The sequence below is a fragment of the Micromys minutus genome (assembly GCF_963924665.1).
Source record: "Micromys minutus genome assembly, chromosome: 25".
In the NCBI taxonomy this organism is placed as follows: domain Eukaryota; kingdom Metazoa; phylum Chordata; class Mammalia; order Rodentia; family Muridae; genus Micromys; species Micromys minutus.
The window spans coordinates 35,646,716-35,671,973 of NC_137960.1; the positions used below are offsets into that span (position 1 = coordinate 35,646,716).

The following is a 25,258-nucleotide window of genomic DNA, read 5'->3' on the forward strand; positions in this document are numbered from 1 at the left end:
TACAGCTGTGTGTATTTTGGGTTCTAATTCGCTACTTTCAGTGTGTGTCTTTCTAAAATGCCACTGCTCAAATAAATAGTCCACTGCTCACATGAGAAACGCCATGTGTGTCATTCTACCCAAAAGCAGATCTTTCACTTGCTCTCAGTGACAAAGTTCTAAATGTCAGAAAGGCTTTCCCAGCCTGTGTGTATGTGTGTGTGTGCGCGCACGTGCTCGAGTACTCCTCCATCCTATCTGTGTGCACTCCTCCATCCTGTGTGTATGCACTTCTCCGTCCTGTGTGTGCACTCCTCCATTCTGTATGTGTGTGTGCACTCCTCTGTCCTGTCTGTGTGCACTCCTCCATCCTGTGTGTACACTCCTCCATCCTGTCTGTTTGTACTCCTCCGTCCTGTGTGTGTGTGCACTCCTCCATGCTGTGTGTGCACTCCTTCGTCCCCTTAAAGCCAGGCTATAACGACTCATGCTGTGACTGCTCCAGTGTGTCTTCTCCAAGATGTTCATCCAATGCTTTCTATAAAGCATATACCACTTAAAACAGCATTTTAATTAAATAAGCAAACCTACTAAAACATTACATATTTAATCTGCAGATGATACTACTTCTTCAAGTGTCATCAAGCTCAGATCAAATAATGAAATATAAGATAAATATATTTAAGTTTTATTTCCAGTATAAATTAAGGCATAAGAAAAACTGAGACCACACAGTATATACACACATGAAACCGAGCACAGCAAGCTGCAAATAATTCACATAACATGAGCTTTAATATATAAATTAGAGGTCATTTTACCCATTGTCGATCATACCAGTCTAAACATTATACCATGTATCAAAATACTAAAAAGCTAAACAACAAAAAAATAAAACCCATTGCAATATAACTTGGGAAAATACATATTTATGGCTTTACACAATCTAAATTAATCCATTCTATACATTTTTTCAAAATATAAATGGTACTTTACATGCAATAGAACATACCAGCTGGATGTCCTCATACAATTTACAGAAAATACCCTTTAAAGGTTCACAGCAGGGGAGGAATGCAGAAAAAGATTTTGCCTTAACACAGTTTTGGATAAGATTAAAGAAACTTAAAAAAAAAAAAAAAAAGACAGTGTCTACTTCCAATTAGCATTTTTAAAAATGAATTCTACTATGATTTTGTATGTTCTAATATAAAGAAAAACAAAACATGGAAAAGAAAGGTAAAGTAGGAAACCTGATTGGTTCTGAATTTGAAACAGGCGCTCTGCTGGTGGGTGACAGCAGTCCTCAGAGGTTTTCCAGGCGACACTATGCCATTGTGTAACCATAGCTGCCACAGTGGAGCGCTACGAGCAGTCGGTCCTTGAGGATTTCTTTACTTGGGTATTCAGGTAACTTGAGCATGTTGATGCTTTAAAAAAAAAAAAAAAAAAAAAAAAACCATTAAACAGAGAATCTCTGAAATTTCTTGTTTTATCTAGCAGTAAAAACACTGCTCATAATTAACATAAAACCATTCTCTCAAATTTGCATTGAAATTGGAAAGCCCTCAAGTGATGCTAAAGAACTTCAGCTCCTCCCAGAATGCAAATGAGCGGATGAAAATAAATTTCCAGATTAAAACCGAGTTACAGGGTGATTCACATGAAAGTGTTGGTGCAGCTGAAAGGCACCACAGCATTCTAACATTAGCAAGAACCAATTATGTTTTAGGTGATTTGTGCATGCTCCCGAGTTTTTTGTACTGAAAGACAACCCAAACTTGCAACCACTAATCCATCTGTAGTTCCAGAATTCTGAGGACAGCTCCTTTCATGACAGAAACACAGCAGACCACAACTGTCAGGCAGACAAGGTTCCAGCCGTTCAGGACATCTGCCGGGAGCAGGCCCTCTTATCCCATCTCCTTTCCTTGGGTCTTACAGCAACCCTAGACTGTTGTCCTACCAGGAACCACAGCCAACACGTGGCACAGACCTAAGTAAGTGTGCAGTCCACCTCAACCCTCGTCAAGGAAGCAGCTTTTTACAGGAAGCCTCTAGTCACAGTATAGAAGATGCCTGGCTACTGGACCCCCGTCTCCAATAATACATCTACGGCACAACTCCAGCACCTAAGACTCAGGGGCATCAACAAGAGGGGTGGAAAGATTTTACAGGACAGAGGACCAAGAGGTCTACGGTGATACTGTGACATCTAGCTATTAACAGGAAGTAGCCTGTCATAAAACCCCAACAATATGGCTCCCTAAAGAGGACCTGACATACCCAACAATATGCAGCAGATAAGGAAATCTCTCAGGACCTTACCTCTAGGATGGAGAGCTATAAGCAACAAGAGCTGAGGAAAAATTGGTCCTCCCCCAGGATGAGCTCCCTGACTGCTTTCCACACCAACAGTCACCCTATTAACATACATAAAACCTATACTGACAAGATCCAGTAGCTGGTCGTATTCTTGTATTTATTCATTGATGTGTATATAGCAACATTAAAGAAGACTGTGAATCTGGAAGGAGTAGTATATGGGAGGAAGAGAAAAATTATGTATTTTGTATTTTAATGAATGTATTTAACAAAAAAAAATATCATCACAAAGATAATAACACCATAACAAAGCAATGGAATGTAACTATTGAAGGTTTTTTCCCTGTTATAGTAAAATATACATAAAATTTGACATTTTAACTATCGAACAGGAAATATAACAATTACTTCTGATGATTTAAGATTAATAAAAATATTCCAAATCTCATTTGAATAAGTTAAGTTTAACTTACCATGTGCTGGAAGTTGGTAAGAGATTTGGAGTGTATGGCACAGCAGCAATTGTAAAGTTTTGCAAACCACTTCCACCCATAATATTGGCAAAGCCGCCGTGTGGGACCCTGGAACTAAGAATCTGTATCATTAGCTGTGATCAGGAAAGAAAGAAATCTCAGTCTGACAGACACATTTTAAGTTCTAAGTTAGGATAAGAATACATTCAACTCTAAAATGACAGAATGACACATTTGAGTCTCAAACTTCCAACTCATTCCTGTCTGTTGCTTGAGTCAGTTAGCAGTTTCCAAGAAGAAACCTCTGTTTCCGTCAGCTAAACTATCATTTCAACTGGCTACATGATGTGTTTACAACAATGTGCTGGCTAGTTTTGTGTCAACTTGACACAGCTAGTCTTTTTGGAAGGATCTTGAGAAACTGTTCCCATCATACCGGCCAGTAGTCAAGCTTGTGGTGCATTTTCTTGATTAATGACTAATGTGGGAGGGCCCAGCCCACTGTGGACAGTGTCATCCCTAGGCTGGAGGTACTGGGTGCTGTATGAAAGCAGGCTAAGCAGCGCTCCTCTGTGGTCTCTGTATTAGCTCTTGCCTCCAGGTTCCTGCTTTGCTGCCAGACTCTAATCAAAATAAACCTTTTCCCCTCCAGAGTTATATAAGGTCATGGTGACTTGTCACAGCAATAAGAACTCTAAGACAATTGTGTGCCTCTCAAACCAGGCCCTATTTTACGTTTGTATCACTGGGATTGCTATCCTTGGGATTAGCAAAACTGCCTGACAACTAACTAAAGTTGTTAACGTTTGCTGAATAAATAGATTGTGGTTGTTTCAAGAAAGGAATGTCCTCCATAAACTCATGAGTTTGAATACTTGGTCACTGTATGGCCCCTGTTTTGGAGGGTTGTAGAATCTTTAGGACAGTGGTTCTCAACCTGTGGGTCACCACTCCTTTGGGGATCAAATGACCCTTTCACAAGGGCCACCGAAGGCCACTGGAAAACATAGATATTTACATTATGATTCATAACAGTAGCAAAATTAGAGATATTGAAGTGGCAGCAATGAAAATAATTTTATAATTAGGGCGCACCACACCATGAGGAACTGTATTAAAGTATGGCAGCATTAGGTAGATTGAGAACCACTGTTAGGAGGTAGAGCCTTGCTGAGAAAAGTATGTCAGTGAGGGTCAGTCTTGGTGTTTATAACCGGGCTGTAGTTCCTGCTCCGGTCCAGGTGATGTCCGTTTGCTGCCACAAACATCTTCCCAACCTTGATGGACTACATCTGCCCTGGAACTATGAGACACAATATAGCCGTTCTCCTTCTGTGTTGTAATACAATGATTTCTTTCTTTATGAAAAATATCTCCTCTATGTTGTTGTTCAGTGAGAAAACATCAGTAAAAAGTATTTACATTTATCTTTCCAGATATGGAGAAAGCAAACATATACTATCTGTGGTTTGCATGTGTGTGCTCACCTTGTGCATATATGTACAGAGGTGACGTCAGGCAACTCCTCTTTTGTTCCCTACCTTGTTCTTTGAAACAGTGTCTCTCACTGCCTCTGTCCTGATACTGGGTTCTATGCACACACTAGCATACCCAGCTTTTACATAATTTCTAGGGATCCCAACTCGGTGCTCACACTTATACAGCAACAGTTGTTACACACTATCTTCCCCTCTCTCAAATACTGTAACTGTTGTGTAAAAAAATTAAGACCACAAAAAGGCTAAAATACAATGCATTAACTGAAGACTTTAATCCCAGCACACAACTATACAAAATATAATTATAACTTTACAAGTTCTATACATTTTAAATTAATATTTCAAATTAGTCTGCGAATGGGGCATGATTAAACAAATCCTGGGGGGATAGATTGCTGTGAACAGAGGCTGTTGCCCAATAGAAGTGTACTTGCTCAGTAAGCACAAGCATGTAAGACCACACAAAACATTAATAGAAAAAGACTCCATTACGACATCTAGTGTCTCTAGGATAAGCGAGAGTACTGGCACTCACTGAATGCACAGACACTAAATGTGTGCTTCTTCACATCGTTTAACTGTTACCATGCCAAGTACCTGGGCTCCGCCACAGCATTCCGGGCACATGTCATTGTTTTGTTCTTCCTCACCCTCCCTAAAGTTCTTTGCCCTGTACACCTCTCCTTGATGATCCCCTCATGTTCCCAACGGTCCTTCCTCCCATTTTCATGTTATGTATAAATCTGATTGCCTTCTCTTGCCTCCATGTCCCTTCCTTGCGGACCTCCTCCCCTCCCCGTGGTACTCTTCTTACTTCCATGGCCAGCACACATACATGTTTATACACAAATTTTAATCTGGAGTCTGCATGATAGAAGACGTGAAATTTTCATTCTGACTCTGGCTTACTTTTATTCTTTACAGCTGAGCAAAATTTCATTTTAGGCAAACACATGCATAATTTCTTAATTGGTTTTTAATGAAATTTAGGATGGGACAAATGTGACCAGACTTAAACGATTTTCTGATAGAGAAATCATAGCATGCAGGTGGCTGTAAGTGCTGTTGATTCTGTCCTCCTCAGGGACATAAGGCATAAGAAACTTAAATTCAAAATCAGTCTCACCTACAGGTACCGATGTACTTTAACACATTTTGAAAACCATGTTGACTACAATAGCCCAAACAGTCCTGGGAGGAATGGGAAGATGCACACCATGTGACTTTACTTTCACTACAGAAGTACAGTCGTAAGAGTTCTGTGACACACATACAGATCAACAAAGAAAACAACCCAAAAGTGCCTCTCCAAACATCATCTATTTTTGAAAAAGTACAAAAAATATGCAGCAGGTGCTGGAGATCCAGTGCACTGGTAGCCTAGCATGTGGGAGGCCCTTGTTGAAGCCTGAGTACTGTGTATATAACTAGGCATAGTACCCATGCCTGAGATCCCAAAACCAGGAAACCCAAGGTCATTCATAGCTACACAGTGAGGTCACAGGCAGCCTGGTCTTCATGAGAACTTGTCTTACTGCCCCACACCTCCTCCCCATATCAAACAATATTCCATGGGGAAAAGTGCTCATTCAACAAGATGTGTTGGGAAAGCTGGATTATCTGCTATAAAATTTTAAATGAAGTTGGACCATTACCTTGTACCATATACAAAGATAAACTAAAGACAGATCAAAAAATTTAAATAAACACTGTTAGAATTAGAACTATAAAACACATGAAGAAAATATAGAAAAACACTTTCTGGGATTAAGAACAGGTAAGAACTGATATCCAGAATACCTAAAGAACTTCTAAGAACATACATATGACCTCAGAGACTGTTGCTGCATGTACAAGGTCTGCACAAGTCTAAGCTAGATGGGGTCCCAGTGCTGAGGAAATAGACACGATACCTAATCCCGAACCCAGAAGCTACCTCCAATTCACAACCACTTTGAAAGACAAAATTAGTTTTCTCTAAAGGAGTCTCACTGGCTACACAAGCCACACTTAAGTATATCACATACCCACCCAATGATATGTGTAAGTTCTTTCTCTTATATTATCAGGTCTTTTATTTTACTTTTAACCTCACAGGTCCTTTGTACGTATTCCTGTTTCCAGTTTTGTTTGTATGGCTGTTCTGTGGGGGGAATGTGAATGTCTGAACATATTTGTGTTCCTTGTGCCTTTTCTTTGCACTTTTTTCTTTCTGTTCACTTGTTTTATCCTACTTAAGTTATTTTTATCTTGTATTCTTTCTTTTTTAGATACTCTTTTGTTTTCTAATGAGAGAAATAAGAGGTGTGGGTTTGGGTAGGTGGGTAGGATCTAGGAAGGACTGGGGGCAGGGAAACTACATTACATTTTTTTAAAACTGTTTTCAAGGGAAAAAATACAATAAAAGGATAAAAGGATGTGGCTCAGTGGTAATGCACTTGGCTTAGCACACATAAGGCCCTAGGTTCAATCTCCAGCCATTCAGGAAACAAAAATTCTGAACCATTTTAATAAATCACAAATGCACAAGGATAGCAAAACAAATAAACAAAAAGTTGCCACCAACAAAGGCCAGGAATATACCTATTTGTAAAATGTATTAATCTATGTGTTTTCACTTTTACCTGTAAAATTAACTAAGTGACCAGGAATAAAAAGTTAAATTGCCCTGATTATTCATTGAAGCAAAACTCTGATGAGGACTTTACTAAGACAAGATGAGAACCTAAGTGCTCTCACCAACCTTTCCACAAACTGTACCATGATGTTTCAGTATCTGGATAAAAAATCTAATTAATGTCCTTCACACAACTGAAAGACAAGTTAAACAAAAAACAAAAACAAACAAAAAAAAAAAACAAAAACAAAAACAAAAAAACCCTGCATGAATGGATAAGCATGAAAATATTCACTATTGCTAACACCGAAGCTAAAATTCATCATTCTAAGCTAAAAGGAGGCTTTACCATATGAACAGCCCTGAAGCCTTGCTCTTCTGTGCACCATGAACAGCTGTAGTTAGGGCTCACACTTACTCAGTTAATCTTGTACACTAGAAAACATCAAAATTCCACAACTCCACCTGCAATTGTAGATCTGCACACTGACCCCACCCCACAACTCCATCCTTCTCCCAGGAGGCCTACTTCAACCTAGACATACATAGCTAAGATGCCCAGGCCCCAATCCCCCCAGCTGCTGGGATCCTAGCAAACCCAGCAGCCCTGAGCTCTGCCCTTCCCTACACTTCTACCTTCAATCCAGAATCAGCACACCCTTCCACACCCACAGCTCTGCCTGCCTCCTGGGAGGATTGCTCCAACCCAGGACACCCAGAAACTATCAGGCCAGTCAATACCAAAGACAAACAGATAGCAAAAGGCAAGCTCAAGGACATAATCAACAGACATCAATGCACTATGACCCCATGAGAACCCAGCTCTTCTTCTACACAAGCCCCTGGACAACTTAACACACATGAGAATATAACTGTGACCTTAAGTCCCATCTCCTGAAGATGACAAAGCCTTTAAAGAGGATATAACTAAACCCCTTGAAGAAATACAAAAAAAAAAAAAAAAAAAAAAAAAAAAAAAAGCATAATCAACCAGTAAAAGCCCTTAAAGAGGAAACAAATAAATCCCTTAAAGAAATACAGGAAAATAGAAACAAAAAGATAAAGAAAGTGAATAAAACTGACAAGGACCTAAAAAATGGAAACAGAAGTAATTAAAAAAAAATACAAACAGAGGAGATGGAAAACAAAGAGAACAGAAACTACAGACACAAGAATCACCAAGAAAATATATAAGAGATGGAAGAAAGGATATCAGGCATAGAAGATACCATAGAAGATATTGACACGTCGTAAAAGAAAATACCAAATGTAAAAACTTCCTAACTCAAAACATCTATGAAATTTGGGACACCACAAAAAGACCAAACCTAAAAATGATAGAAATAGAAGAAAAGATCCCCAACTCAAAGGGCCAGAAAATATCTTCAACAAAATCATAAAAGAAAACTTCTCTAACCTTAAGAGATGGCCATAAATGTACAAGAAGCTTACAGAACAGCAAATACATTAGATCAGAAAATAAAATCTTGGGCTGATGAGATGGCTCAGTTGTTCAGAGCACTGACTGCTCTTCCAGAGGTCCTGAGTTCCAATCTCAGCAACCTCATGGTGGCTCAACAACCATCTGTAATGATATCAGAGGCCCTTTTCTGGCATGTCTGAAAATAACTACAGTGTACTTATTTGTAAAAATCCTCCAACCATATGATAATCAAAACACTAAATTTAGAGAACAAAGAAAGAATATTAAAAGCTGCAAGAGAAAGAAGCCAAGTAACATAAAAAGGCAGACATAAAAAAATATATATATACCTGAGTTTTCAAGAAATTCTAAAAGCCAAAAAGATCCTGGACAAATGTCTTACAGACCCTAAGAGACAAACAGATGCCAGCCCAGGCCACTATGCCCAGCAAAACTCCCAATCACCACAGATGGAAAAACTAGGATATTCCATAACAAAAGCCAAATTTAAACAATATCTTTCTACTAATCCAGCCCTACAAGGAAAATTCCCACCCAAGGAAGGTAATAACTACACCCTAAAAAAGACAAGAAATTCACCATCTCACAGAAAACAAATGAAGAGAAGCGCGCGCGTGCACGCGCACGCGCACACGCACACACACACACACACACACACACACACACACACACACGCAATACCACCTACATTAAACTAACAGAAACTAATAATCATTGGTCACTAATAGATCTCCAAATCGATGGACTCAACCTGTCAATAAAAAGATATAAGCTAACAAACTGTATGCATAAAAAGGATCCATCATTCTGCTGTAGATAAGAAACACACCTCAGAAACAAAGAAAGACATTGCATCAACATAAAGGAATACAAAAAGGTTTTCCAAGCAAACAAACCCAAGAAACAGATGAGAAGCCATTCTAATATCTAATAAAATAGACTACTGACCAAAATTTATCAAAGGAGATAAGGGAGAACACTTCATACTCATCACAGCAAAAATTCATCAATATTCTGAACATCTATGACCCGAATGCAAGGGCACCCACATGTGTAAAAGAGATTTTACTAAAGTTCAAATCACACATTGAACCTCAGACAATAATAGTGGGAGACTACAACACCCCATTTTTACCAATGAACAGATCATTGAAACAGAAACTAAACAGAGACACAGTGAAACTAACATGTTATGAACCAAATGGATCTAACAGATATTTACAGAACATTTCACCCACAGCAAAAACAAACAAAACAGACAAACAAAAACAAAACAAAACAAAATCAAAACCCCAATATGCCATCTTCTCAGCACTTCACTGCACCTTTTCCAAAACTGACCATAGAGTCAGGCACAAAGTAATTCTCAATACATATAAGAAGACTGAAATAGCCCCTTCCATTTTATCAGATCAGCATGGATTAAGTCCAGACTTCAACAATAACAGAAACCACAGAAAGTCCACATACTCATGAAAACTTAACAACTCTCTACTTAATAATGGTCAAATGGTCAGAGAAGAAATAAAAATATTAAAAACTGTTTAGAATTCAATGAAAATGAAGACACAAAATAACCAAACTTATGGGACACAATAAAGGAAGTGCTAAGAGGAAAGTTCACAGCATTAGTTACATTCCTAAAGAAATTGGGGAGATCTCAACAGCACACCCAAAAGCCCTAGAACAAAAAGAAGCAAACACAACCAAGAGGAGTAGATGACAGAAAATAGTCAAAACTCAGGACTGATATCAATCAATTAGAAACAAAGAGAACAAACAAAGAATCAATAAAAGTGTGATCTGGTTCTTTCAGAAAGTCAACAAGACAAACAACCATTATCCAGCATAACTAAAAGGCATAGTGCCCCCATCCAAATTGACAAAATCAGAAAAGAATGGGAGACATAACAGAAACTGAGGAAATTTAAAAAATCATTAGGTCTTACTTCAAAAGACTGTATTCCACAAAACTGGAAAATATAAAGGAAATGAATGATTTTCTAAACAAATGCCACTCACCAAAGTTTAAACAAGATCAGGTAAACTACCAAAAAAAAAAAAAAAAAAAAAAAACCCAACACCCTTAAAAAAGCGGTCATTAAAAGTCTCCCTACCAAAAGAAGTCCAGGGCCAGATAATTTCAGTGCCTAATTCTACCAGACTCTAAAAAAAGAACTCATGTCAATACTCCTCAAACTACTACACAAAATAGAAACAGAAGGAACATGGTCAAATTCATTCCATGAGGCCACCGTCACACTGATACCTAAACCACACAAAGACTCAAACAAAGAAAGAATTTCAGACCAATTTCGATTATGAACATCAACACAAACAAATTCAATAAAATTTTCACAAACCAACTCCAAGAATACACTTGGGGGAAAAAAGAAAGTCATTTAACATGATCAAGTAGGCTTCATCCCAGGGATGCAGGGATGGTTCAATATACAAAAATCTACCACATAAAAAAACTGAAAGAAAAAAAAAATCGGATGATTATCTCATTAGATCCTGAAAAGGCCTTTGACAAAATCCAACACCACTTCATGTTAAAAGTCTTGGAGAGATCAGGGATACAAGGTTAACAGCTAAGCATAATAAAAGCAACATACAGCAAGCCAATAGCCAACGTAAAATGAAACGAAGAGAAACTTGGAAGTAATCCCACTAAAATCAGAGTAAAGACAAGGATGCCCTATCAATCAAATACAGCACTTGAAGTCTTAACTAGATCAATAAGACAACAAAAGAAGATCAAGGAGATAGAAATTAGAAAGGAAGAAGTTTCTAAAATCTATTTATACACAGGTCTCCATGAAATTGAAAAGTTTTTGTAAGGCAAAAGACACTATCAATAAGGACAAAACAAAGCCTACACATTGGGAAAAGGTCTTCACGAACCCTTCATCCAACAGAAAACTAATATCCAAAATATGTAAAGACCTTATACTCAAACAAACAAACAAAAAACCAAATAACCCAATTAAAAAACAGGGTTTGCCACAACTGAACAGTGAATGGAGCTTAGGAACTCTTATGGAAGAACAGGAGGAAGAACTGAGGGCCCCAAAGGGGATAGGAACTCCACAGGACGATCCACAGAGTTAACAAACCTAGATCCTTGGGGCACTTGAAGACTGAACCACCAACCAAAGAACATACATGGGTTGGACCCACGCCTCCCTGTACATATGCACCTTGGTCTTCATGTGCGTCCTGAACAATTGGAGCAAGGGCTATCCCAAAAGTTGTACTGAGGTATGTTCTTCTAGCTGGGCTGCTTTGCTGGCCATGGTAAAAGAGTATGCACCTAGCCTCGCAGAGTCTTAAGAACTACCAGAGTGAAGAAATACCCAAGAGGGCCTCCACCACCTCAGAGAAGAAGGGGGGAGTGGCCAGGAAGGGGACAATGAGTCAGATGTAAAATCAATAGATAAAAAATTAAATTAAATTTTTTAAAAAATGGGGTCTGATTTAAACAGCAAATTTTCAACAGGGAAATTGAGTGGCTGAGAAGCACTTTAAAAGATGTTCAACATCCTTAGTCAGCAGGGAAATGCAAATCAAAACGACCCTGAAATTCCTTCTTATAGCAATCAGAATGGCTAATATAAAAAAAATTCAAAGAACAGCAGATGCTGGCGAGGATGTGAAGAAAGAAGAACACTTCTCCACTGTTGGTGGGACTGTAAATTGATACAACCACTCTGGAAATCAGTCTGGAGATTCCTCAGAAAATTGGACATCACACTAACTGAGGACCCAGCTATACCACTCCTAGGCTTTATTCATAATAGTTGGAAACTAATAACAATCCATATGTCCTTCAACTGAAGAATGGATATAGAAAATGTCATTCATTTGCACAATGGAATACTATTCACCTATTAAAAACAAGGACATCGTGAATTTTACAGGCAAAAGAATAAACTACAAAATATCCTTAAGTGAGGTAAACCAGTAAAGGACATGCATGGATAAGTGGATATTAGCCATAAAGTACAGAACACCCATGATACATTCCCACAGATACCCAAAGAAGCTAAACAAGAAGGCACAAGGGAGGATGCTTGAATTTCATTTAGAACGGGGGAATAAATAATCAAAGGAAGCTGAGAGAGGGAGGGAACTGGATGAGAGGGGGAGGGAATGGGGTGTGAGTCAGGATCAAGTATGGGCAGAGACAGGAGAGAGGGCTAGAAGACCCAAAGAATGAATAGAAATCTTCAGGGGTAGGAGTGGGAATCTCTAGGAAGTCCCAGAGACCCAGGATGGGGCTGACTCCCAATGTGGGTGACCTTAGCTGAGATGTCTAATAGTGGTGACATGGAACCACAAAAGTCCACTTCCATAGCCAGGCAGGCCTCCCAGTGGAGGGATAAGGACACTAACTCAACCTCAAAACTTTCGACACAAAATTTGCCTCGTCTAAGGTCAGAGCCTAAAGGAATAGCCAACCAAAAAAACAGCCCTACTTGAGACCCATCTGAGGGGCAAGCACCAATCACTGACACTATTAATGATACTGTTATGCTTACAGACCAGAGCCTCGCATAACAGTCCATTGAGAGGCTCTTCCCAGCAGCTGACTAAAACAGATGCAGAGACCCACAGTCAAACACTGGATGGAGTTAGAGGACTCTTGGACGAGATGGAGAAAGAATTGAAGGCTCTGAAGGATATAGGAACTTCACAGGAAGAGCAAGAGAGTGAACTACCCTGGACCCCTGGGAGCTTTCAGAGCTTGAACCAGCAGCTGAAGAGCATATACTGGCTGGAATGAGACTCTGGGCACATATGTAGCAGACATGCAGCTCAGTCTCCATGGCTACCTAGTCTGGCCTCAGTGGGAGAGGATGCATCTAATCCCTCAGACTCTTGATGCGCCAGGGTGAGTGAATACCCATGGGGGACCCCACCTTCTCATAGGAGAAAGGGAGGGGGATAGGAAGGGAATCTAGAAGGGTACAGCATTTGGGATGTAAGCTAATTAATTAATAAAGAAAAAATAAAACATCAAATTTCATTTTATTTATCCTATGGAGCAATAATATAACATGAAGACATTTAAGATAGACAGTCTTATATAACAAAGAGCACTGCCAGACATAGTGGCACATACCTTTAATCCCATTCCATAGGACACCACCCCATAAATGGGTCTCGGGGAGTTGGAGGCCAGCCTGGTCTACATATGAAAATGTTTCTCAAGATCTCACTTTTTATGCTAACTTAAGTTACACTCAAAACATATCCGATTTTATTTCCAATAAGGCTGTGGCAAATTATACTATGAACTTAGCAAAATGTACTTCAGTATGATCAGATTTTCCGTAAAGTCCAATAGGAAAAGAATGCACACTTGGGGTTTAAAAGGATAAATACTGTACAAATAGTACGAATTAGGAGTCTCACGTACAAGGCAAGCTAAGAACGGAACGAACTTAAGAGTTACTCTGCTGGGCTTCTCAGCAAAGGACTTGAATAAGTACTGAAAAGGGTCTTTAGAAGAATTACTAAAGCTCAACCGTGCGTTTGCTCTCCACTCCCTGGCTGCTCTCCTTCAGTCCCACCCATCACCACAGATCAAATTCAATTCTCCATATTTTTAAATTAACTAAATTCTACACTTAAGTGGAACGTATACTGAGCACTACCAAGCTTCAAACAAACAAACAAACAAACAATGTAAGGAGCAACCTTACATCTTTCAGTATTTGAGAAACTGAGTTATTTTGCCTAAGGATCTATAACAACCAAATCACAAAGAAAATGTAATTATTCATCCAGTGGTCTGAGGAATAATGAGGAATAAGCCACTTTATAGTGGAATTATAAGAAATAATTCCAATATATAACTAAACCACGGGACTTAAGGGGGGAATGTGGAAATTAAAAACCAAACAAAACAGTAGATGGATTGGGAGGTGGGTGAGTTGGGAAACTACTGCCTGAACTTGAAGACTGAAGTCCAGATTCCCAGCACCCTCATAAAGCAGGGCAGCAGTTCTGTAACCTTAACACCGTGGCAGATCCCTGGGCAGACAGAACCAACCCCCTCCCCCAGCTCACTGTCAACCAATGACCTCTGGGCTCACTGAGAAAGCGTGTGAAAAACCTAAAAGTGAGCACCTCCTGCTGACTTCTGATCTCCAAAAAGTGTGCCTGCACACATCAGAGCACACAAAGCTCACTACACGGAAACTACACACACACAGAAACACTACACGGACACTACACACACAGAGAGACACTACACGGAAACTACACACACAGAGAGACACTACACGGACACTACACACACAGAGAGACACTACACAGACACTACACACACACAGAGACACTACACAGACACTACACACACACAGAGACACTACACAGACATACACACACACAGAGACACTACACGGACACTACACACACACAGAGACACTACACGGAAACTACACACACAGAGAGACACTACACCGACACTACACACACAGAGAGACACTACACGGAAACTACACACACAGAGAGACACTACACGGACACTACACACACACAGAGACACTACACAGACACACACACATTTTTAAAATGTATACTTGAGAATACAAGATTTATATAAAGTACTGATTTTCTTTTGCTAAAATCAGTTTGTAAATGTAAATTATTTAAAACTCCATATATTAAAGTAAAAAGAAAAGTAATAAACTGGCAAAAATAGATGTAGAATTAATGTCAATATACTAAAAAGAGTGCTTAACACTAATTTTTTAAATGACTACAATAATAAAAAAATTTTAATTACACAAAAAAGTGCACAAATAAGAAGTTCAAATTAACAAGCATTAATTATTTTTGTTTATTTGTTTGTTTGTTTGTTTCGGATACATTTTTTAAGGTTGTAATTAAGTATTTGTGGGTACATATACATACACACATGTATATATGTAACAATAATATAGGAAAAGAGGCAATTAATTTGAGGGGATAGGAAAGAAACTAGGAAGGGCTGGGGGGAGGAAATAGGGATGTGATACAGTTCTATTTTAATTAAAATATATTCTTTTTGTTGTTGTTGTTGAACTTCACACAGTCTGTGAGTTGGTTCTGGGGTTAGTATCCCATTATCAGTGACTGCATATTATGTCTGTTCTTTTGTGACTGGGTTATGTCACTCAGGATGATATTCTCTAGATGCATCCATTTTCTTAAGAATTTCATTAAATCATTGTTTCTAATAGCTGAGTAGTACTCCATTGTGTAAATGTACCACAATTTTTGTATTCATTCATCTACTGAAGGACATCTGGGTTCTTTCCAGCTTCTGGCTGTTATAAATAGAGCTGCTATGAACATTGTGGTGCATGTATCTTTGTTGTGTGTTGGGCTGTACAGGAGATCAGGCTGAGCAAGCCGTGGAGAAGAAACCAGTAAGCAACATTCCTCCATGGTCTCTTAGGTACCCTTGATGATAGACTGTAACCAGTGAGCCAAATACATCTTTTCCTCCCCAAGTGGCTTGTCGGCATTTTATCACAGCAACAGAAAGCAAACAAAAACAATACTCATGATACTTGTTTCTAGTTTTTAATGTTTGTTTTAACAACAGAGAAACAAGTCAGAGGAAATCTTATAACTGCTGGGTTCTCTTATCTGCACTGCTCTGGCAGTTTCCAGTGCGTTATCTCACGGACATACTATACAAGGCTGTTGGAAGTCCTCATGGCAAAAGGAAACCACAGCTGCCTGCTGCCAACACAAACAACCAGAAACTGCAGAGCAATGAGCTGGGAGGGAGGTGGGATGTTTTTATTATAAAAGAAAACAACAAGACACAAGAAATAATAAGAAGTAAATACACTAATATTTGTATCCAATAGCTACTGCTGAGGAAGTAGTGGAATAATCTTCTGTTTCCTAACTTTTGAAATAAACATTACATTCATATCAAAATAGCTGAACTACATTTTCATAAACAGAAATAAATAAAATTATATTATAAAATGTTTTGAGATATATTTTATAAATATAGAAGGGCATAAGTCAACTAGTTTACTATCATCTACTGTATTTGATGTCATATAATTGGAATTCTTAAATACATAAAAATATGCCACCCAAATACAGGTTATAAATTTTAACATTTTAAAAAAATCAGTAAGAACTGGAGAAAAATGCTATGTGCACACAATGTATACAAGTGTGTGTGTGTGTGTGTGTGTGTGTGTGTGTGTGTGTGTGTGTGTGTGTTTGCTGGATGGTTTTATGTCACCTTGACACCAGTTAAAGTCATCTGAGGGTAGGGAACCTCAATTAAGAAAATACCTCCATAAGTCTGGGCTGCAGACACACTTGTAGGGTATTTTCTTGGTTGGTGATTTATGTGGGAGGTTCCAGCACATTTGCATAGTGTTATCCCTGTGTTGATGGTCCTGGGTTCTCTAAGAAAGCAGGACAAGTAAGCCATGGGGAGCAAGACTTCATGGCCTTGGCACCAGCTTCTGCTTCCAGGTTCCTGCCCTGTGTGAATTCCTGTCCTGACTTCTTTCAATGATGGACCACAATTTGGAAGTATAGGTCAAATAAGCCCTTTCCTCCCACACTTGCTTTTTGGTCATTGTAAACAGAAACCCAAACTAAAACTATGTGAGAGACAAAAATTGTGTGTGTGTGTGTGTGTGCGCGCGCGCGCGTGTGAGTCTGCCTCTCTCTCTCTCTCTCTCTCTCTCTCTCTCTGTGTGTGTGTGTGTGTGTGTGTGTGTGTGTGTGTTCAACCATACAAACTGAGTGGCTTTACTGTTAAACCAAACAAAAAAGATAAAAGATATTAAAAATTCAGGTTTCTGAAATATATTATAGATTTAGCACTGCTATAAATATTGTGTCTTCAACATCTAAATAATAATTTGTTTAATACCTAAAATATGGACAGAGTAATGACTCTTCATTTTGGTTGTTTTTCTCTGTGATTACAGTCTTGGTCATTAGAAATGAAATACAATAAATTCTTTGAATGATATCAAAAAGCACTTCTTACCTGCCGGTAACAAACTGCAAGAGAAGAACTCTCTCTTCTTGAGTAATGTCTTCCACAACTTCCCAGAACCACTACCAAGAATAACAGCAATTGAGCTCACACTTCAGAGCAAGTCTTAGACTTTTGAGACCCAGAGACCATGCAATATTCATAAAGCACACGTTATTCTCTGAAACTCATTTATCAAAGATGATTTCACAAAAGGCTTTCAGATGCAATATCCCCAAAGAAGAAGTTATGCAAAATCTTTACTTTGTTAATGGATGAAGACTTCCATCCAATAGAGCTGAAAGGCTTACAACATTAAGTAGCAAACTTAACTTGATTCTAAGCTCCAGAGAGATTTTACCTGAATGACTGGATCTTCTCTTTCATAGCCACTTGTGTATTCTGTATTTCTGATCCAATCATTCACATCAATTTCCGGCATGCCAGAAAGCAGTAGCTCCTTTGGGGAAAAAGAAAAATATTTCATTAATCTTCCTTGGGAAAAAAAGCCATTACATTTAAATAGTAAATTTGCCTTAATTAGAAACTAATCCCATATAAAACCGGTTTATGTCTCTGACAGTTTCTACTTGTCACCAATAATAAGTGCTACGTAAGGAAGAGCCTGCCGTGGTGACATTTTAAATGTGGCATGAGGGGATGGACCCACTGTGATACAGTCTAAAATATACAAAGAATGGTACCGTCTATATTTACAATAAGCATATGCAACAAAGATTTCTATGTAGCAATTTTCTAAGTATTCCCTCTGGTTCTGTTTATTTTTATTTTAATATTCTTTATTAATGTGTTAAATCCCACCAGGTCCTATTCTCAACATGAAAATGACATAAAAGCCTAAATATTATGCAAATGGAAATCTCATTAAAATAATTTTTTCTGTATTTTAAAAAAGGATTCAGCCCCATATGAATTTTATACTGGAGTAATTCAGAACTTTTGAAGTCGATCTTCTCCAAGGTAATAATAATGACAACACTATGTTCTAGTGGTTCTGTCTGCTGTGCCAGGCCCGGGTCCCAGGGTTCTCGTATAGAACTCGGCGAGTGCACAACCACTAAGCAACATCGTTAGTTCTTCTAAATACATGACTGGCTTTTGTCCAAGATCATCAAACACACAATTCTATATCATATAACAAAAAGTTACATCATAAAAGCCAAAATGTTCATCATCAGGTGGTTTCAAGGGGAGAGAGAAGCTTTGAAAAGCGTGTCTGTACCTCTGAATCGGCCCACCTTTCCCACCTTCCCAGATGGAAACCCTGCAGTGAGCTGAGGAAATGAATGATGCATTTCTTTTAACAGGGACTGAGAACATACTTCATGATTATGAACATGTACCTAACTAGGGAGTATATGCTCGAGCAAAAGTAACGCTAGGCAGTGTCTGAGAACTTTGAGGAGTTTTGAAATCTATTCACTAGGTCAGTGTTAGTCTCCCTTCTCCATTTTCCATATGAAATTGGATTTTCTTCATACACTTCAGCCAAATGATGAAGTGCATCTGATCATACACAGTGGCAGATATGAGAACCCAATGGCTTATCCAGTCAGCCATCCCAAATCTGCAAAAACACTGTTATCTTTCTCAGTATTTTTGATCTATTCTTGGATTTGCTTTTACTTCTAAATGTCATTTACATTAACACAAAAGAAAAAAACATAAAGCAAAGCAATCTCCTTTCTAATTTAATTTCAGATACAGCAAATATCCATTGGTATAATGGTCTACATGAGTATATCCCAGTCCTTGCTAGCCTCATGCCTGGCCGTCTCCGGACTCTTAGCCCCTGACACACTCTGCACGCCTCTCTGCAGACTAGCTTTCTTGCTTACTCTCTAGGTAAGACTTTGGTCACTGAGAAGCACAGGTAGAGCCCACAGGTAAGGAGACTTCTCCCTTGAGGTTTCTACACTGATGTTTGGTAGTGACTAGTCACAGAGCATCTCCTTGGCAACTCTCTCACAGTAGTGACTAGTACCATAGGACATCTCCTTGGTACTTCTCTCTCACAGGACCTTCACTACAATTCTTCTACCTGTAGTAGCCACAACAAAGGCTTCCTGCTTTAGCCAGATCTTCTTTATGCTTTGTAAACGTTGCTGTCATAGTCGCTTTAGCCAGATCTTTTTTTTTAATTAGATACTCTGTCTTTACATTTCAAAGGTTATCCCCTTTCCCCACCCTGCTCCCATCTTCCCTCCCCCCCCCATTGCTTCTATGAAGATGCTCCCTCTCCCAATTACCCTCTCCACCCCATTGCCTTGGCATTACTCTACACTGGGAAAACACATTCTCACTGGACCAAAAGCCTCTTCTCACATCGATGCCAGACACCACTATCTTCTGCTACACATGCACCTGGAGCCGCCAGATCTTCTTTATTCCTTAAAATCACTGCTTTAATAGTCCCTTTGTTAAGGCCTCCTTAACAACCTGAGAAAACTCTGTTCCCCTGTGGGACCCAGACACAGATCTGCCAATATGCACCTGGGTGGATTTTACATGTTTCTCACAGTTCCTGAGGTTAATCCAAGTCTCAGACTAAAGATAAGCTTTTAGTATTAAAGTGAAGGTAAGCTTTTAATATTATTTCATAATTAATAATTATAGAACAATGATATTGCAACTGCAATCTCAAAATTTTTAACTATTTTATGACTATCACATTTGTTATAATTTAAGGAAAAGGAAAAGAATGGTTTTTTGGGGGTTGTTTTTGTTTTGGAAACAGTCTCACTGTGTGGACTACAGGCCTAGAACTCACAGAAATATGATTAGCATTACCTCTGCCTCTAGGCAAAAATTAAGGGCAGCAAGTACCAACAAACTTGTTTAGGTTTTTTTGTTGTTGCTGTTGTTTTATTACATACTTAATAAACATTGTACACTATTTTATTGTCAGAACATGACCCAGAAGGGAACTGTATAAGGAAACTACTGAGTGCTTCTAAGAAAAATCCAAGAAACCAAGGCAGGAGTCTTGTGACCTCAGTTTCTTGTAAAATACAGAATTGTTCTGTGTTTCTAAAACTGTTTACATTGAATGTGTTTCCATGCTCCTCCTAGGTGTAGTGAGAAGGACTGAGTTAATCCAGATTATTCACTACAACTGGCTATTGTTACTGGTTTACATGCTTCTATGGAAAAGCATTTTGTCACATGAGGCTTGACTGCCATGTGTGACTTGCCCTTTATAAACTTTATTCATGTCTTAACTCTTTGAGTGTAAATTGCCTGATGCTCTGAAAAACATGGAACTTTATATGAAACTTTAGTTCACCTCATTTATGGGCTCCATTCCCCCAGGTCCTACCACCACTAGAGAAGTGACATTTAATGATTAAAGTTACTAAGATCACAAACAAAAGGGAAATTCAAAATAAAAAGTACATATAGCAAAAATATTATCAAATTCCAAATTCCAGTAATTTATGTCTTTTCATTTTGGGGGGCAGGGTTGAGGGGGGAATAAGACAGGGTCTGACTGTGTAGCTCTAACTGGCCTTGAACTCACAGACATGTGTCAGCTTCTGCTTCCTGAAAGCTAGAATTAAAAGGCATGCACCACCACACCTAGACAAAAATTTATTCTTAATACAATCTTAAGATATAACAAAGTACCAGGCATGGTGCGCACACCTGTCATCTCAGCTTTTGGGAGGTGACAGAGGGTGACTTAGAAGTTCAAGTCCTCTTCAGCTGCACAGCAAGTATGGGACCAAGCTGGGCTATCTGAAACTCTACCTCGAAACACAAATAAAAACTACAAACGTGTATACTCAGATGCACACGAAATGTAAACCTTAGAAAGGCCACACTGATAGAACAGGAGTCACAGAAATTAGAATGACTAGGATCCACACGACTTGGAGTTTTGACATCCTGGCACCACAGACACAGCACACTATGGGAGGATAACCTCTCGGACACTTGGCACCAGCCTCTAAGTGTCATTGTTTACATGTCTTAGGGTAACCTTTGCCACTTCTTGAGGTCTCTATCCACCGAAACCAGTGACAGGATCCTGGAGCTGCTAAACGCTTTCTCCTCATTAAAACTCTAGAATCAAACCTGAATCCTTAAGTATGTACACAAAATTGCAAGAAGTTTTCTTTCTCGATGTAGCATGTCCCTGTTCTGTAACTCCATGAACATAAAACATATGCATATATTTTCATGAAGAAACATGACAGCACTAATTTAAATAGCTTTGAACTGTTAAGAACCCTGTCAATGTTCAAGAGTGTAAAAGACAAGGGGAAAGAGACACAAGAAAATACTATTCTGTGAATTATAATTATGGACAACAATATGTATAATAGTCACAAAAAATTTTTTCATTCACATTTATTTTCAAAATAGATAAACCTGCTAAATATAACATAGCAGGCAACATACATGTATACTTGGCCAAAGTCTCAAGAAAATAAGCTGGGGAAAGCCAGGGTATAGAGGAGGTATTAGAATAGCAAGGGACATTCCAGACAGCTTTAAAAAAAAAAAGCCACACTCAGGGCATCAGACACTAGCAGAAAAGGAACTAAAACTTTCCCCTTGGGCCGGCTGCTTAGCACTGGCAATCAACAGAACAAAAGCATCAGAATTATGACATCCTAGATCAAGTGGCCTACAGAGCATCTTTCCAAACACTGAAGCTTACACAGTCTCAGCAGTCCACAGAATTGTCTCTAAGATAGATCATATGTTAGAACACAAAGCAAGTCTCAATAAATACACACACACACACACACACACACACACACACAAAACTGAAATAACTTCCTGCATTCTGTCTGACCACAACAGAATAAAGCTGCAAGGGAAACTACAGAAGATACACAAACTCATGGACATTAAACAATACACTACTAAATAATGAATGAATCACTAATGTAATCAAGAAAGAAATAAAAAATTCCCTAAAGTTCAAAGAAAATGAACACACAGCATTTCAAAATTTACAGGATACAATGAAAGCAGTCCTAAGAGAACTCACAGCTATAAAAACATACATTGAGAAAATAAATTTGGAGAGACAGCTGAGGAGGTAAAACTACCTGCCACCACACCTTAAAATCCAACTGGATCCCAGGAGCCCACATGGTAAAAGGAGAGAACTCTCACAAAATGTTCTGACCTCTATATGCACACACGTGCACACATACTTACACACACAAACACACAATTTTTAAGGTTAAGAATAATAAAAAATAAGGTCCCTAATCATGGCAGAAATTATTCAAATAGAAATTTTAAAAAATACAAAGAATCAATGAAACAAAGAGTCAATTCTTTGTAAATAAAAACAAAATAAAGAAACCTTTGGCAAAACTAAGAGAAGATGCAAGCTGTAAAATCCAAGATGAAAAGGAAGGGATTACAGTAGTCACCAATAAAATCCAGAAAATCATAGACATACCTTTAAAACGTATTACACTAGGTTGGATAATCTAGAAGAAATGGAGACACATACAACATGCCAAAGTTAAACTAAGATGAGATGAAGAATATAACAGATCTGTAACAAGGATCAAGATGAAAGCAGTAATTAAAAATCTTACAAGTTAAAAAAAAAAAATGGTCTACACCCAGATGGGTCCACTACAGAATTCTACCATCCTTTAAAGATCTAACACTAACCCTTCTCAGACTATTCCATAAAATAGGAAAGGGGGAGGCACTTTCAAACTTACAGAGCTGTATTATCCTGATATCAATAACACATAGACACACAGAGTAAGGAAATGTCAAAGGCTAGAGAGATATCTCATCAGGTTAAAGTACCTGCTGCCAGGCCTGATAACCTGCAATCAAGCCTGGAACCCAGACAGGCGGGAGAAAACCAATTCTCACAAGTTGTCCTCTGGCCTCTACACTGACCCTGTGGCATAAATATCCTAAGAGTAGCAAGGACTCCACAGGAACACCTAACCAATTTTTGATTGGGTTTGCTGCCCATGCCTCAAAAAGGAATTCACATTTTGTACTATAAACCACTCCACCATCCATCACACTGCCTTCTAAGTAACTATGTTTATGCCCATAAGATTAGTGCTACTGCCAACCTCAGTGTGAGAAGCTTCATCAACAATGGCTGCAGAGATCCATGAATGACTATTACATGTCTAACCATAAATGGAACATCGTCGTCTCCCCTTCCAATCAACAGGGAAACAAGACAAAAGGGGTAGAAGGTATGTACGAGCCCGAGAATGGAGCGAGTAGTGCTGTGGACAATACTGTCAAACTCATGGAGAGGAATCACTGCCTACACAAGACCTGCATGTGGTTGTGCCATCCCAAACCCTGTCCTGGAGTGTGGAGGGACTCCTGGAGCCAAACCCCACATCTTCCTTGGAATGTACCTGTAGTTAGCAGCAGGGTGTAGCTACTGGTAAATGCCTGTGCACCTGCAAGCAGCCTTAAGAAAACTCAATAGATCCCAAAAGAGCAGGGGCAGTTGGGGAGAAAGGGGAAAACAGAAGTGTGAGGGGGCTAAGAAAGGATAATGGGGGGTGTGATCAAAACATACAACGTGCATGTATGAAAATAAGATGAAACCCAATACTATGCTAATCAGTATTTTCTTTTACAAATAGTTAAAGCTATGACCTTAGGACTCAGGGAGTAATTGTCTTCATGGGGGACAGTAACTAGGAGAAGACAAAAGGATATCTTAGAGTGGTAGGGTTTTTATTACTTTATCTGGCTGCTGGTTTGACAGGTTTGTTAATTCACTAACATATATATAATTAAACTACAAGCTCTCAGAGTCTATGAATATCAGTAAATTACCAGGCAACTCATATCAATTATTTCTGCTGTTGCAATTTATTTTGTTCACATAGACAGACACCAGAACTAACATTCTGTCTTGAATGACACAAAGCTAATTTAGTTGAAGTATATAATATAGCAAAATTCAGCTTCTAATCATGTCTACAAACAATTCTTAACTATTTCTGATTTTGTTTTGTAGTTTCTCAGTGGAGCCTTTGGTGTCCTGAGGCTTTCTCTGAAAACCAGGTTGGCCTCAAACTCACAGAGATTCGCCTGCCTCTGCTTCTCAAGTAACTAACTATTCCTGTTTTCAAATGCTAATGATGACATTAATCTTTAAAAAAGGAAAAAACTATGTCAAAAGAAAACAATAATCTTATAGCTAAAATAAACCAAAACAATAAAAAACCTTCAAAACTTAAAATTCAATAAAACTGAGTCACAATGGACTTCAAAACAGTATTAATTAGAAAACGTTATTTCTATACTATGTTACATTTTTTCATTATGTAGAATTGTTTTGAATTATTATTTTTTAAATAAGAAAGTACTTTGGCTTGACTTTAAAATGCCCTCTACAGACTGTGTTTACACTTTGTTCCCAGCTGGTGGCAGTTCAGGGAGTTTAAGACCTTTAAGAAGTGTACAGCTGGAGAGAGGGGGCAGCTGGAAGCAAGCTTTGGCATTATGATAAGGCCCCTACTTTCAGCCCAATCTGTCACTAATTGTTTTCCTTCCTGGTCTGCCAAGATGTGAGCATGCATTCTTAAATCTTCCTGAGACCACAGCGAGGAGCAGCCCTCCTCTATGCCTTGCCCACCATAATGAACTCTTCAAACCATGATCCAATTATATGCACCCTTACTCCCTTAAGCTCCCATTTGTCAGGTACTTCTCACAGAAATAAGAAAAGTAAAATACTGTGTCTTAGTTTGAAAATAATTTATTAATGATAAGAAAAAATAAACAGCCAAAAATAGACATTAATATAACAGCAAACATTCTCTTAGGTCACTGTAAAAGGCAGGCAAATCGAAGAACAGAACAAAACATTCACTAGGCACTTCAACAAACAAAGTAGACTACACAAAGCAT

The 25,258-nt window shown here is 38.6% G+C and overlaps 1 protein-coding gene across 2 annotated transcripts in view; it reads right to left on the bottom strand.

Moving 5' to 3' along the window:
• Positions 1–646: 646 nt before the first annotated feature.
• Positions 647–25,258, bottom strand: part of HACE1 (HECT domain and ankyrin repeat containing E3 ubiquitin protein ligase 1) — a 107,300-nt gene continuing 82,688 nt past the window's right edge. Inside the window, exons 21-24 of one of the 2 annotated variants that reach the window (XM_080937617.1) lie at positions 17,718–17,816; positions 17,369–17,439; positions 2,778–2,891; positions 647–1,409 (exon numbers count right to left, since the gene is read on the bottom strand). In XM_080937617.1, coding sequence (XP_080793743.1) covers positions 1,307–1,409; positions 2,778–2,891; positions 17,369–17,439; positions 17,718–17,816 — 387 coding nt within the window. In that variant the 3' untranslated portion in view covers positions 647–1,306. Of the gene's footprint in view, positions 1,410–2,391; positions 2,507–2,777; positions 2,892–17,368; positions 17,440–17,717; positions 17,817–25,258 lie in introns of those variants that run through there. The other variant, XM_080937618.1, reaches the window with a different exon arrangement.